The 14,962-nt window shown below is 40.3% G+C and overlaps 1 protein-coding gene across 3 annotated transcripts in view; it reads right to left on the bottom strand.

The window, feature by feature from the left end:
• Ncapg2 (non-SMC condensin II complex subunit G2) overlaps positions 1 to 14,962 on the bottom strand; it is a 54,189-nt gene that overhangs the window by 26,018 nt on the left and 13,209 nt on the right. For all 3 annotated transcript variants that reach the window (XM_050120863.1, XM_050120862.1, XM_050120864.1), the window contains exons 9-17: positions 14,280 to 14,349; positions 12,590 to 12,676; positions 10,933 to 11,025; positions 9,772 to 9,897; positions 8,978 to 9,157; positions 6,835 to 6,987; positions 5,387 to 5,609; positions 5,078 to 5,181; positions 1,813 to 1,986 (exon numbers count right to left, since the gene is read on the bottom strand). In XM_050120863.1, the coding sequence (XP_049976820.1) occupies positions 1,813 to 1,986; positions 5,078 to 5,181; positions 5,387 to 5,609; positions 6,835 to 6,987; positions 8,978 to 9,157; positions 9,772 to 9,897; positions 10,933 to 11,025; positions 12,590 to 12,676; positions 14,280 to 14,349 (1,210 nt within the window). The remainder of the gene's footprint in view (positions 1 to 1,812; positions 1,987 to 5,077; positions 5,182 to 5,386; positions 5,610 to 6,834; positions 6,988 to 8,977; positions 9,158 to 9,771; positions 9,898 to 10,932; positions 11,026 to 12,589; positions 12,677 to 14,279; positions 14,350 to 14,962) is intronic.

The raw sequence follows: 14,962 nt of genomic DNA, 5'->3' as shown, positions 1-14,962 counted from the left end.
TAACTAGTACTACTCCTAGAAAACATGGGTTATTAAATGAAAATCCTAGTTCCAGGCATGGGATATCTGGATATCTAGTCAATATCCAGGGATGAGGCATAGCCAGGACTTCCAGTGGGAGAGACTGAGTAGGAGAAGGAATTCAGGTTTAAGGAAGAAATAAAAAGAGATGCCAGAGAGTCAGAAATGGAGAAAGCCGGAAAGTAGGATATACAGAATAGAAAGGTAAAAAGCCCTGAGGCAAAACACTGATGAATAAAAACAGGTTAAATTAAGTTAAAAGAGCTAGTGGAGTAAGCCTAAGCTAAGGCTGAGCATCCACAACTAATAATAAGTCTCCATGTCTTTATTTGGGAGCTGGTTAGAAGCCCAAAGAAAATTCCAATCACAGGTATTTAGAAATCAAAGTGCCTTCTAAATTTGTAGGCTCAGAAAGAAAAGCTAAGGGCTCACAGTGGACAATACCCTAGGTACCAAGGATACAGAGCAGAGGGAGAGATACTAATCTCATGACAAGGTAATCATAGATTGATGTTGGTTTCTATCTTGGTCAGAGAAGGCTATTTTTGAGGTAGGCATCAATCAATGCATAGATCATAACTGGGCAAAGTACTGAGACTGACTGTTCAGTATTCAACTCTAAATGAAGACATATCTATCAACTCCTTCCCCACCAACCCTCAGGGAACATCACAAAAGAATGAGCAGAAAAAAATGCAAGTGTAAAAGAATTGCAGAAATTGCTACATTTTATGGACATGACATAGCTGTAGCATCCACAGACTTAAAGAGGTTGTAATTAGCTGGACAAGATTGATCCCATCAACATTCCAGCATGGAATGAGCTCATGAGACCCCATTCCTAGCTGAGGAGCTATTAGCAGCTGGGTGAAAAGTCATCTTTCTTGTCCATGATCTATTAAATAAGCCCACATCCTTGCATATGCAAGCAAACAACCTAATTAAACTCAGGAGATAAAAAATTTTAAAAAGGTTTAAAGAGGTAAGAAAGGGCTCAGAGAGAGAGTGACAGGGGAATAAGAGAGGAGAATGAAATCAGTGAATAGCATCAAAACAAAGTAAGTATATAAAATTATCAAAGAATACATTCTAAAATATATTTTTAGTATAGTTATGTATTTAATATATTTATTATATATATTCAAGTTTTATTGTATGTGTACTTGCATCTTCTTCACTCTTCACCTTTTTATTGAGACAGAATCTTTTACAGAACCTAAAATTCACCAATTTAGTTAAGAGTGGCCGTAAATCCCAATCATCCTAGCTCAGTCTCCCCGTCAGTGGGATTAGAGATACACACTGCCATACCCCCACTTTATATGGGTGCTGTGAATCAAACTCAGGTACTCGTGACTATGCAGCAGGAACCTCATCAAATGAGCTATCTCCCCAGCACCTAAAAATATCTTTTCATTAAATTGATCTAACTTGTCTGCCTTGATAAAACAGATACAATTCATACTATAGAGTCTGCTTCCTGTGTACCTTCAAACACCTTGGGAAGTACCTACAAGATGGAATATTCTGTTTATAAAACAGAATCTCTTTCCTAAATCTGCAAGTAGATTAACATCAGACTAGATCTCCAACAGCAGAAAGAAAAGCTAAGGGCTCACAGTGGACAGTACCCTGGGTACCAAGGATACAGAGCAGAGGGAGAGATGCTAACCTCATGACAAGGTAAGGGCCACCACACCCTTCCTGGCGTGCATACAAGACAGAACTTCCACTAAAGACAAACTGATGCCAACACAAAGCACCTTACTTACAAGAATGGCCCAGACTTACCTTGAACACCTTCAGGTACTCTGGAAGCACAGATGCAAACTTGTTAATGGTATAAACTTTGGCCTCTTTATTATTTTCCAGACTTCTATGGATGCTCTTCCAGAGGATCACAATGACTTCTAGTAAACCTGCCATGGACGCAGTATCACTCACTGACAATGTTTTATCCAGTACCTAAGACACAAATAATGTTACTGTGAAAGAATCCGATAACAGGTGTTAAGAGACAAATGTACGATCTTCAAAAGCACATCTTAGAATTGCAGACACAAAACAATATAAAAATGATAATGTCAACTTCCATACAGTAAAACTTTCTTCACCACTTTTGAACATATCTCTTATCAGGAAGGTAGGTTTTTTTCCAAATTCCACCCAAGAAATCAATTCTAAATTAACTCAATATTCTTTAGTGAAACAGTCTGTATGAACTAAAATGTTTTTCTAAAATCAAAAACTAGCAGTCTTTATTACACTATAAGGTAACTGCTGAGCATGGCTATACAACACTGGCCTGCCCCAACACTGCTGAGACACTGCTGCTAACACTTCTTTTTTGAGGCCAGTAGGATACAACCCACAGATGCCAACAACCTTTAAAATCATAGGTTTCTATGACTTACTGAAAAACAAACCTGTTTATATTTTCCTATTGTGCCAGTAATACACAACAACCCCATACCAGAATGCTCAGTGCAAACCAGACATGCATACCCAAATCCTGGTCTCCAGACCTGGTGACTTGCACACCAGCCACTGACCATGGAGACACAGACACATGATGAATGAAGTAACTTCCTAACACTGAGATGAGGAGGATGACTCCGTCAGTTTTCACCATTCAAACGTGGAAACAAAACTGATTTTGATTAATAAGAATCAAAGAAGCAAACACAGTTTCTCCACAGTTAGTTATGTCAGCACGTACTAAATGCTTTGAAACATGGTAAGGTCAATCAGTTTGATAAAGCACCCTGTTAGTGGTCTGGATGCTACCAGAATAATGTGACAAACTGACAAAGCTGTCATTGTGGGTTTAGCCTTACCGTTTCTGTGCTCTAACTCTGAACAGAAGAGAAACTTTTTGGAGCACATTTACACTGAGCATTACAGCACATGATCACTGCGTACTACCAGCCTAAGAAATACTAGTACATTTATTTAAAGAGAAAAGAACAGAAGCTCAATATTTTAGCACAACAGTCTCATTAAAATTTATGAAACCCTTAAATAATGTAATGGGCTCTTAAGTAATGGTTCCTTATTTTATTTTAGCAGGCTAAGCTAAAATACTTTAACAATACTGAACTCTTAAGTAATAGTTACAAAACTTTAGCAGAGACTATTACTAAATGACCATAAGGTAGGTGTGTGTGTTTGTGTGTGTGTGTGTGTGTCTGTGTGTGTGTGTTTGAGACAGGGTCTCTCTACATAGTCCTGGCTGCCCTGGAACTCACTATGCAGACCAAGCTTGTCTTGAAATCACAGAGATCCATCTTCTGCCACCCAAGTGCATGGTGCCTTGAACCATGAAAAAACTTAGGCATGACAGTGTGTGCTTATAATCCCAGAACTCAGGAGGCATACAAAGGATTGTCACCAGTTCAAAGCCACATTGGAACTTCCAGGGCCACACAGTGAGACTATCTCAAAATCAAAACATTTTAGCTACATATGTATTCTAAGCCATTTTATTTTTTCTAACATGGGTTACAATGTTACAAGGCTGTGTATTCTGAACCCCTATCAACCTAGAAATAGAACTCATATAACAAACTGGGTATTTTGTACACCAAGTACAACAGAAATCATTGTTATTTCTTTTTTTTAATATCATAATTTATTTATTTTTTTAAATATTTATTTTATTTACTTATTATGTATACAATATTCTGTCTGTGTGTATGCTGCAGGCCGGAAGAGGGCAGCAGACCTCTTTACAGATGGTTGTGAGCCACCATGTGGTTGCCGGGAATTGAACTCAGGACCTTTGGAAGAGCAGGCAATGCTCTTAACCACTGAGCCATCTCTCCAGCCCCCAATCATTGTTATTTCTAATGATTCAAAACTTGACCTAAAAGATGCTGCAAGATTTCTCAGTAGTATCTAGCCACAAAGTTAAGGAAATTCTCAACTAGTACATTAACAAACTCATGTTCAGTTTTGCAAAGTCATTTTCAATCCCAGTTACAAGGGTATAGTGGCCTGCAGCAGGATGTTTGCCCACTTCTGTCAATGACAAACACCTCATGTGCCAGGCTGCTCACCTACTGATTAGAGCATAAAATCTACACGGTGGCCCAGCTAAGTCTCTCTAAGTCACACACACTACCTACAATGAAGGGAGTGTATGAAAAGGCAATGGTTAGCCAGGGTATGAATGTGAAATCAGTGTTCTATGTACTATTCCCCCTGCACCGCACGTCTACTTTCCTGTTAATTCTACTGACCAAGTTCACACCAGACTGGCCAAACAAGGGACAAAGAGAAAAGGACACCTACTCTAGAGTGGGGCTAGCTGCCTGTCAAGGTGCAATGGGGGAAAACACTGAGATAGCATGGCGCTGGCAGAGAAGCCATCCCACAGAAGAGGCAGTCTGAACATAATTGCCTACCCAGGTCACAGGGTTGACCTGGCCATGTAGTAAGCAAAGGAAAACTGGCTTTGTGATTTTCTTCTACAGGGCAGATTTGGGCACTACAAAAAAAAAGAAAAAAGAAAAATCCTTCAAATTTGACTTTAGATATTCAAATACTAAGTGTCCATATATAAGCTTAAAATACTGCTTGTAAGCAGTAAGTATATTTAAGACTGAACTGGCTATTATTTCTTTAAAACTGAAAGTTTTAAAGAAAGAAGAGCTAATTAAAGACAATTCTACAAAAAAAAAAAAAAATTTACATCCCGAAGTTCATCCCCAAATGTTTCTAGAGGCTCCTATCAGTGACTTTAACAAACACCAGCTCCATGTCCAGAATCTAGCTCAACTCTATTACACCGAAGGAATCAAACACTGAGATGCTCAGAGTAAAGAGATATGGAACAAGGTTGCTATCAGTAAGAATATTCTTTTTTAAAAATATCTCTCCAGACTCTAAAAGATACAATACAATTCTTTAAAAAATGTAATTATGACTCCTCAAAAACTGTACTTAAGTATCTTTATGGGAACAAATAGGAAATAACAACATCCTATCCATTGGTACAGAAATGAAATAAGACAAAGTCTGCTTGTCTTTACTGTAGAGTAAGAGAGCCACTCACGCTGGCGTTCTCCTTCTCGCACTCCTTATGGGCCTCCGGGCACTCTTGCAGCGTCCTCTGGATACAGGCATTCAAGCAGTGACGGATGACATGGATGAGCTTTGCTAAAGGGGTTAAGATAATCAACAAATACATGTATCTTCTATAAAATGAACTTTCTAATTAGAAAAGTATAATCTCAAACAGTAAAGCAAATTACTTTCAGGAAAATCACCAAGAGCTTACTCAAGTGACAAACACTGAGTATCTGTAACATGCACTATGCTGGAAAAGAGGCAGGACAGGACACGGGGAAGCAGAGATTCAGACCTATGTTGGTGCTGGCGGTGTGCTCGTGGGCATACTGATAGAACTTCCTGGCAGCTGCGCGATTCATCTGGATCAGTGTGACACAGCGCTCGCACCACACCTCCTCTGGCTGGTTCACGGGCAGAAAAGAGTTGAAGATGAGGCTCACCAGGCGCCGAGACACAGGCCGAGAATCCATTTCCAAGCGAACCAAAATGTCCTCCATGGGGCATATTTTCCAAAACTATGGTAAAAGTAGAGACATACAAAAGGAAATAATCAGTGGTTCCTATAACCTGGAAAACTGCTGAAGTTTCCAGAAAATAACTAAGAACTAATTTTTATATCAAGAAAAGTCATTTCAAGTAGCTGTATCAGAACCTGACTTTTCTGTCAACAAAAGTAGCAAGTCTGCATTTGAAAGAAATGTAACACGTCAGGTACGACATGAGGCCACTGAAAGGTCAACTCAGAGCTGATGCACGAATAATAGCTCTGGTTAACCAAGCTGATCGTTTCTACATTTGTAGATCCAATTGTTTTTAATCTGTTAATAGTTTTGAAATAGGCACCCCACTCATCTCTCTTAAGAGGCTCAAAGCATCCTTCCTAAACACGCTAGGAGTGCTGGACTGCTCTTTCTACCGTGAGCAATCCCCTTGCCCAACTCTGGAGTTCCCAAAATCATAAACTCTACAAGAGATAGAATTAATATTGGTTTGTTTTGGTTTTTGGTGGTTTGTTTTTTGTTTTCAGTCAGGGTCTCAAGCATCCTGGCCTGCCCCAGGATTTTGTAGTTGGAGATTACCTTAAAGGCTGATCATCTTGTCTTCACACCCTGAGTGTTAGGCATTAACCTTAATTAAAGGCAAAAACCACCTTTGCATATGCTACACAGGTGTTCAACCAACTAAGTTACAACCCTAACTCTAACACAGGCTTCTAACACCTGGGCATCTCCTCAATAGGGCCCATTCTGTCCTTACCTACCTACATAACTTATGTTATGCAGGCAATACATAAGTTCTTCATAAGTAATATATAATTTCTTACCAAGTGCTAAATATGTATTAATACATCAAATATTTCAATCCTTTAAAGTGTCACCAAGCCTTTAAATCAATCCCTGAGACCCATATGGTGGAAAGAAACAACTCCCACAAGTTCTCTTCTGACCTTCACAAGTACACTGTGCACACATGCCCCACCTGACACAAGAAATAGTATTTTAAAAATATGTAAAGGTGATTGCTTAGTGTCTTTCAAAGAAGAAACATGCAATGGTATTTCTAGAACCTTCTATGAGAAACACAAAATCAAGTTTCATAACAATGTAGCAAATACACTGGTTTTCAGACTGATTAAAACATAACTGTAAAGGTTCTCAGATTTCAATCAGTCTTTCTGCTGAGTGATCAATCACAATGTGCTTTTCGTATTTCAGTTTTCTCTAAGAATGTCCTATTTACCTTTGCAGCTCTCACGGCTTTGATTTTCAGCAACAAATCCACAAAAGCCACCCTCACTTTCTCTGAATTATCATGGAGACTATACCTGAGTGGTGGTAAAAGCTGTTCTAATAATGGGTGGCTCAGCTTGTTATCCAAAATAATTGGCAAACACTACAGAAAGAGAGATAGAGAGAAAAGCATTTCAAAATCAGAACACACCAATAAAACATCTTTAAGTAGGAGACATCTAAGATGATGGTGAGTCCTATTCTCGCCAGAAAATACCACCTTCATGAAAGTTCCACATCAAAGGCATGCTTTGGGGCTGGCTGAGATGGCTCAGCAAGACATTCCACAGAGGCAATGAGGACTTCTATCATGCCTGTAAACTATGCCAACCCAAAGACTAGTACTATTGAAAGTAGACATTTTATATAGAAAACACTTCTCTTCTTTCAAACAGGTCTTTAGGCAACTCAAGCAGACTCCAAACTCAGAAGCCTCCTGCCTCACTCTCCTGAATATTTCTGCTATTATAGATCTTGGCTAAACATTTGGCTAGCAAATACTTTAAATACGGATTTTAAAAGCTTAATTTGGAGACTGAAGAGATGGCTCAGCAATTAAAGACCTAAACTGAAACTGCAAAGGACTCAAGTTCAGTTTCCAGCAACCATGGTAGATGGCTCACAACTACTTTCAAGACCAGCTCCAGGGCATGGGTGAGCTGTCCCCAAGAACATGAGTGTAAGAGACCAAGCCCTACCCTTATCTACCACATGGTGGTGTGGGCAAGGGAGAAAAGCCCCCGTGCCCTTTGAGGTCTGTGTTAAGTGGAAGAGCTGCCCCTGAGGTCACTAAAGCAAGAGAACTGGCCTTGCCTCTCACCAGCTACAGCACTAGGCAACACAGTAGAGCTGGCTCTGGCAGGGTAGGTGTGAGCTAGCCAACAAGAGAGCAGGAGAATCAGCCTTGTCTCGTGCTGCTTACTACACAGGGTGAATTAGGAGAGGCAGTACTAGAGAGCTCACCCTGGTGTTGAGATAAAGGAGAGCTGGCAGACTGACAAACTCAGACCCAGGACCAGAGCTATAATTGGCCCATCCCATCAACCACCCCATCTATAATCTGCTGGAACACATGAAAGGACTGGCTCTGCAGACCCAAAGTTACAGGATCTCCATGACACGGAACAACAACAAAATAATCAAGAGGAGCCCCAGGGAGGGCCAATACTGCTGATGTAGCAAAAACCAGAGACCTCAAACAAGATCAATGACTCAATGCAATGAACACTTACAGTAACAAAATATGGATTAAAGGACTGTGGGACTCACTGTGCTACACTACAGCTCCCATAAGATTTTTCTTTTCGCTTTTCTTTTAAATTTTATCTTGTTTTATCTGGGAGGTGGAGGGAGAATTTACAAGGGTAGAGAGCAGATGGGAAGGGATGGGGAGAAGAGTGGGATGCATAATATGAAATCCACAAAGAATCAATAAAAAGTTAAATTGGAAAAAAAAAAAAGAAAAAGAAAAAAAAAAAAAAACAGCTCCAAAAGAATCCATTGCATCTGGTTACTCTAACAGACAACTCCTAAGTTTGAATCCCAGCATCTACATGAAAGCTGACAACCATCTGTAACTCTATTCTATGGAATCCAATCCAACACTCTCTTCTGGAACTATGAGCACCAGGTACACACACAGCATACAGCTAAAGCACCCATACACATTAATAGTTTTTTAATTTTAAAAACAAATAAAACTTTACCAAAAAAAGTTAAAGTTTTGGTCTAGAATTTCCACCACAGCTGGGCAATGGTGGCACATCTTTCAATCCCAGCAATCAGGAGGCAGAGACAGACAAACCTCTGTGAGTTTTAGTTAGTACAAGGATAGCCAGAACTACAACACAGAGAAACATTGTCTTGAAAAAACAAAAAGAGGAAGGAAGGAAGGAAGGAAGGAAGGAAGGAAGGAAGGAAGGAAGGAAGGAAATTACAACCAATAAATTACAATCAGTAACATTTTACCTACTGAGGAGCACAATATGTGATTTTCTATCATTTCCCCCCTTCTCTGTTTTCCTAAAAATCCCTGTAGTTCTACAAAAGTATTCTACAATAAAATGTTACATGTATACCTTTAAAAGTCCTACCTTAAAAACAGAACAACGGACATCAGCTGAGCTCGTATCAAATGCCAGCTCCCCTGTGACTTTCTTCAAGAGGTCAACGAGAATGGTAGGAGGCATCATTTCCCAGTATTTACACGTTATTTTACAAACACCAAGGATGCCTGTGGAACGGACCCTAGGATAAGGATCTTCTAAAAGGCTCTAGAAGTAGAAGAGGGAAAAAGGTTACAACTCTTAAATTATTGTTCTTGTTACATATTAGCACCCTGGGAAATTAAAACTTAGTAACAGACACTTAAGGTTGCAGAATACTGGTCATTCAATCTGTGTCCCTTGGTCCCCTCAAGGAGACTAGCTCCAGGATGCCTAATATGCAACCATTTAGTACATAAAGCAACACAGCATCAATCCATGCTTCCCATAAAAGGGTTACATGAGTATCTCTACTACACTGTTTACCGACTGACTAAAGACGTGAAATTAAATCTGCACATGTTCCATATGGTGTCACCGATGAAGACAATGAAAAGGTCAATGACCTGCCCAAAGTCACAAAGCTACCACGTTGGAGAGGTAGAGTCAACTGAAAGACTACTGGGAACAAGGCACGCATGACCATAATCCTGAACACCACATAAGGACACATTATGTAATGTTTCAAGAGTGACTAAAAAGAATGAAGGGATCTGTGGATCTGTGTTTCTTGGGACATAGGCAAAATGGGAATTCCTCCATAGACTGGCCCTACTGGCAAGTTACAGGTTAGCTACAAGGCATACAGGTTAGCAATGACTGTACACCACAGCAATACGTACATATAGTTCTTCAAACTGCTTCTGAATTTCACTGTCCATTTCAGTGGCAATGAAGTTTGGATCTCTAACAGGAAACGCTTCAACAAACAACAAGGCAGCATTTGATCGAACTTCAGAATTTCTGGCCTATAAAATAGGAGTATTTTTAGAAGTTGAGAGTTCAGTGCTCTCAAATTAATACTTGCACAATTTCAGTAGAGATTCATTTCCAAATTAAAGAAAGTTTAGGCGGGCTGATATGATGGCTCAGAGGACAAGGACATGTGCCCCTGAATTTGACAGCCTAAGTTCAATCCTAGGAACACACAGTATAGAGAAGTGACTCCTGCAGGCTGTACTCTAGTCTCCTCCACATAAGCGCCCTACCACCTATAAATAGATACATTGTGACCAATATATAAATGTGTGTGTGTGTGTCCAGATAATTTTAACCTTTAAATTGGAAAACTAGGCTGTGGGTACAACTTAGTGGAAAAGTACACACTTAATATGTATGGAGCCCTGGGCTCTACTCTTGGCATCACTAAAGTAAATGGCCAAACTTTGAAAAGTCATCCTTAAATTAAGCCAAGCTCTCAGTTCAATGCCAACAGATATTAAAGATCAGCTTCTCGTTGCATTAATTAAACTTTGCAATTTTTAGCCTAAGTAAAAGAAAAAAAAATAAAAGAGTGCCTGTATCCTTAAGAGACGGTTACTGCCTTCTAGTCGCACCAGACTTCTGTTTGTGTAAAACAGGGTGCTCAAGAAAACACTCACAGAATGTCTTTGCTGCTGCCCTCATCTCAGGCATGAGAGCATACGGCAGGTGGCACAGCTGCTACCTAGCCAGACTCACTGATGTCTGTGCACACCCCAGGCACCCATTTACTCAGTACTGACCTGATCCACCTTTGTAGTTAAGTGGGTCAAAGAAATGCTCTTCATAAAGGTTAAAAACTGAGAGCCAGGAATGGTGATACACACCTACATGGGGCTGAGGCAGGAGGATCACTTGAGCCCAGGTGGCTAAGATGGGAAACAGTGCAAAAACATAAGAAATTTCATTCTGCAATGCATAAAGCACCTTCTCCTGTCTTATTTTCACTGCCTTAGTAGGTTTCTGAATTAGCACAGGCTCAATTTGAAGCACATGTCACACTGGGAAACACTACACATTACCTTTAGTCCTCTCCACAGGATGGGCTTATATAACCTATACAGCATCTCTTCCACTCCCTGACGGACTTTCTGTTGGTGAAAGTAACTCAGCACCTAAAGGGAAAGAACGAGAGACAAAGCAGAAGCTATGGAGTTCTTTATAAAGCATTTGAGTCAGCTGCAGTGTTGTACCCTCAGCAGTCAGCTGCGGTGCTGTACCCTCAGGTGGCTTAGAGAGAATGGTGAGTTTGAAGTCATCAGCCTGGGCTACAAGAGTCTACTTCAAAATAAACAAAAATCTCCAGAATAAGAAGGAAAGGTTATTCTGCCCATCCCACCATTGTAACACTTGCAATATTCTCTGGCAAGGCCTACAACAGAGACAAGACAAATTACAAGTAGAAAAAAAATCATGGCAAAAGTAATAATCAACGGCCCTGAATTGTAATACCATCTAGGTTCTAATGTCTACAGTGATACATGGTAGTTGTCCCACTAATTGAGAGACAGACAGAAGAAACCAGAGCCCACCATCTCTAGGCCATTCAGGATAACTCAACAAGACCTCATCTCAAAAAACAAATAAATATAAAAATTAAATTCCTTTTTTTTTTTTTTTTAAGTTTTTCAAGACAGGATTTCTGTGTAGCCTTAGGCATCCTGGAACTCACTTTGTAGACCAGGTTAGCTTCAAACTCACGGAGATCTGCTTGCCTCTGCCTCTCAAGTGCTCAGGTTAAAGGTGTGTACCACCACCACTCCACCAAAAATTAAATTCTTACTAGGCTATCAACAGCCACATAACCTCCATGGAGCTCTAATTTTAAGTGTAAAATGGAAAAGGGGCGCATGAACAGGACTTTGCCTGATTTCTCGACTCAAATACTCATTTACCAGCTATTGGCTCTGATGCCCACCAGGGATAGGCACCAGCTACCTTAAGACTGCATACTGAACAGGCTTCTACACAACACTCTTTTTAGCACAAGCTTAACTGAGATACTACGTTCCTCCCAAAACTTATGATTATAATCAGAAAAAGACCATCTCCTTCTTCTTCTTCGATAGTCAGACCGCACAGGCTGTTGAATCTAGCAAAAATCAATTTTGCTTTACTACTGGAATCCATTCCTTCAGAAAATCTATTCGTGAAAACCTTCAGTGAACAACAGCATGATCATGGTTTTCTAATGGTGAGCTTCATTCTTTTTAAATTTTTGAAAATGTCTCATATTACACTTCTCAGGCTAGTTTCCAAGTCATGATCCTCCTAGTCAATGGAATTACAGACAGTACCACATCTGTTTATTTTTATAAGTCTCATTGGTAGTATAGTTTTCTTTTTTTGAGTACAATATCATCATGTTTTGGAATGGATGATGCTCTCACTTCACAGAAGGCTTTGAGCAGTTTAAAAGAGAAAATACAATTCACTTGCCACAAAGTTACTCTTAAAGCACACAGGCCCAGCTGGCTTAATGACAGCGTACCCTTTCTTTCCTCATCACAGAGTTGGCAGCAGAAACCAAGATACCAAATATCAGATTTCTGAGAAACTCCTTCGACTGGTGGGGTGAAATTATGAATTTTTAAATTTAACCAAAACAAATAGGAAGGTTGAAATTGGATCTTAATAACAATTCACTCACAGCTGGTGGGTCAGAGGTACCCCACTCACCTCTCGCACTTTGGAGTGCACTGGAGATCTCCTTGGAAGGTGGATGCCATGGAACATGAAGTCCTGGATGCAGGCATTTTCAATGGTCTGAAACAATAAGAGCAATGACAAGCATACATCCCACAGGCAGTGCACACTGGCAGGCAACCGTGGGATCCTCTCCTTCAGGAGAGAAAGCCTACACTATTGTGTCAGAGCTGTTACTATATATGTCCATGCCTCTCTGTATTCCTTCAGTAGAGTACACTTAGTTGCTTCTACTGGATCTAATGGACCAGTGTCTGAGCAATGTAGCAAGGCAAGCTTCCCACAATCATTAGAAGACAGCTCTCAACAAAGTACAGAGACTAGGAAAAAGGAGTGTACATAGGCCAGACAGAGACCTCAGAACAGTCATACTGACCTGGATGAACATCACAAGCTTGAACCTGTTTCAAGAACCTCTCTAGAAATGCAGTGGAACTCCAGAGACCAAAATGAGATTTGAGACTCTCTGACAAGTACTGGAGAAGAAGTGTGTGAGAAGCTCCTTGATAGCCCACAATGCTAATGAGCCTCAGGGTAAGACAAAGGAAAAGGCAGACCCAGAGGACTGTGTTACCCCACACTCCAGAGCACAAGGACTCTGTGGCATTAGGGAAGGACACAGGCATTACTATCAGTATCATCTTGGTGAGTCTGTGAATGTGGGATAACAGGCTATCTGACAAATGATGAGACAGAAGCTATGCCACATGTCCCAGAAGTTACACATGCCATGAAGACAAACTGGAACTCTCAGAATATGGCATCCCTTCTACAGGTACCTCCAACACATCGATGGCACAGACATAAAGAGGAGAGCAACAAGCAAAATCACAACGGCAACTTTCAGATCCTGAGAATAGGTCAGGAGGGATGTCTGCTCACCAACAATACTTTTGGATTAAGAGTAAGTTTTGAGAACACAGAATGAGAAAACAGACAATGGGGTAACAGACACCGACGGACTGAGAAATGGAAAGCTCCATTTTCCTAACATATACAGTAGGGTTGAAAGTATATGTCACAAACTCCTTAAAGTAACATAAGTGAAAGAGGCACCCGGGGGTCCTCAACAGCACCATCCATGAAAACGGAATCCAAACATAAAGGCAGCTTCACACTTTCAAGTAGCCAGAAAAACACAGAAAAAAAGAAACAAGTTAAATTATTTTTTTTTCTTTTGGTTTTTTTGTTTTTGTTTTTCGAGACAGGGTTTCTCTGTGGTTTTGGAGCCTGTCCTGGAACTAGCTCTTGTAGACCAGGCTGGTCTCGAACTCACAGAGATCTGCCTGCCTCTGCCTCCCGAGTGCTGGGATTAAAGGCGTAAATTAAATTATTTTAATATTACATGTTGTTTAGCCCAGTACACCCAACTTGCAACACATGTCCCTTTGACTGCGACACTCCAATAGCCTAATAACCAGAGGTAAGTGGAGAGTCTAGACCCAGAGACAACAGAATAAGGAACACAAGCCCCTGGACTTCACTGAAACTGCACATCCCAGTAAGGTGACAGCTGGGGCTATGCCTGTGTCAGCCTATCACATTTCTATCAAAATCACTAATCAGCTTGATTTTCAGATGGACTAGGCACAAGTTTTAAATAGACCACCCATAGATACTTGAGTAACTAAACTATAGCAGATATTAAATAAAATGAAAATACCTTCAATATTTTCCCTGAAGCCTTTTTCCAAGCTCTGAAGTAAATTTCTGCAATGTGTACCATCAAGGACCTATTAAAAAATGTTAATACATGTTTAAATAGTTATACTGTTACCATATAGCACACTTCAGTTACTCTCCTGCCTTAGGAAGAGGAAACAAATACAGGCTATGGCTCAGCAAATCTTCTGCAGTGTCACCTGCCTGAAGTGGAAAGAGGGATGACAGCAAGACTGGGAAAGGAAGCTGGGGTACAGACTCCTTCCGAGCCAAGGCTGCAGTGAGAATGCTACCACTGCCTGGGATGCAATGACAGCACAGGCTCAGAATTAAATTCTAAAGTCAAAAACTTCAAAGGTAGCAGAGCTGGTAAAGGTACTTGCTGCCAAGTCCAGATGCCAGTTGGTGGGAAGAGAGAAGTAACTCTCACACCCACACCCATACCCAAAAGATAAGATAAATAAGTAATCCATTAGAAATACTAATTCTTTACATACAGAAAGAGCTGCAATAGATTCAGCTTTAGAATCACCTAAGCATAAATATTTCACAAAGACGAGAAAGCAATCTAGAATACAGCAAGAGTTTCATACTAAGACTAGAATTAAATCCCAACTCAGAGCTTATAGCTACCTGACACTAAGGAATTTAGAAACTGAAGCCTACCTCAGATGTAGGAAATGA

Source organism: Alexandromys fortis, unplaced genomic scaffold (assembly GCF_014885135.2).
Source record: "Alexandromys fortis isolate MF-2015 unplaced genomic scaffold, M_Fortis_MF-2015_v1.1 scaffold_182, whole genome shotgun sequence".
Taxonomy (NCBI): Eukaryota; Metazoa; Chordata; class Mammalia; order Rodentia; family Cricetidae; genus Alexandromys; species Alexandromys fortis.
Note: the sequence above shows the minus strand (reverse complement) of the source record. Positions and strands in the feature narration are given on the sequence as shown.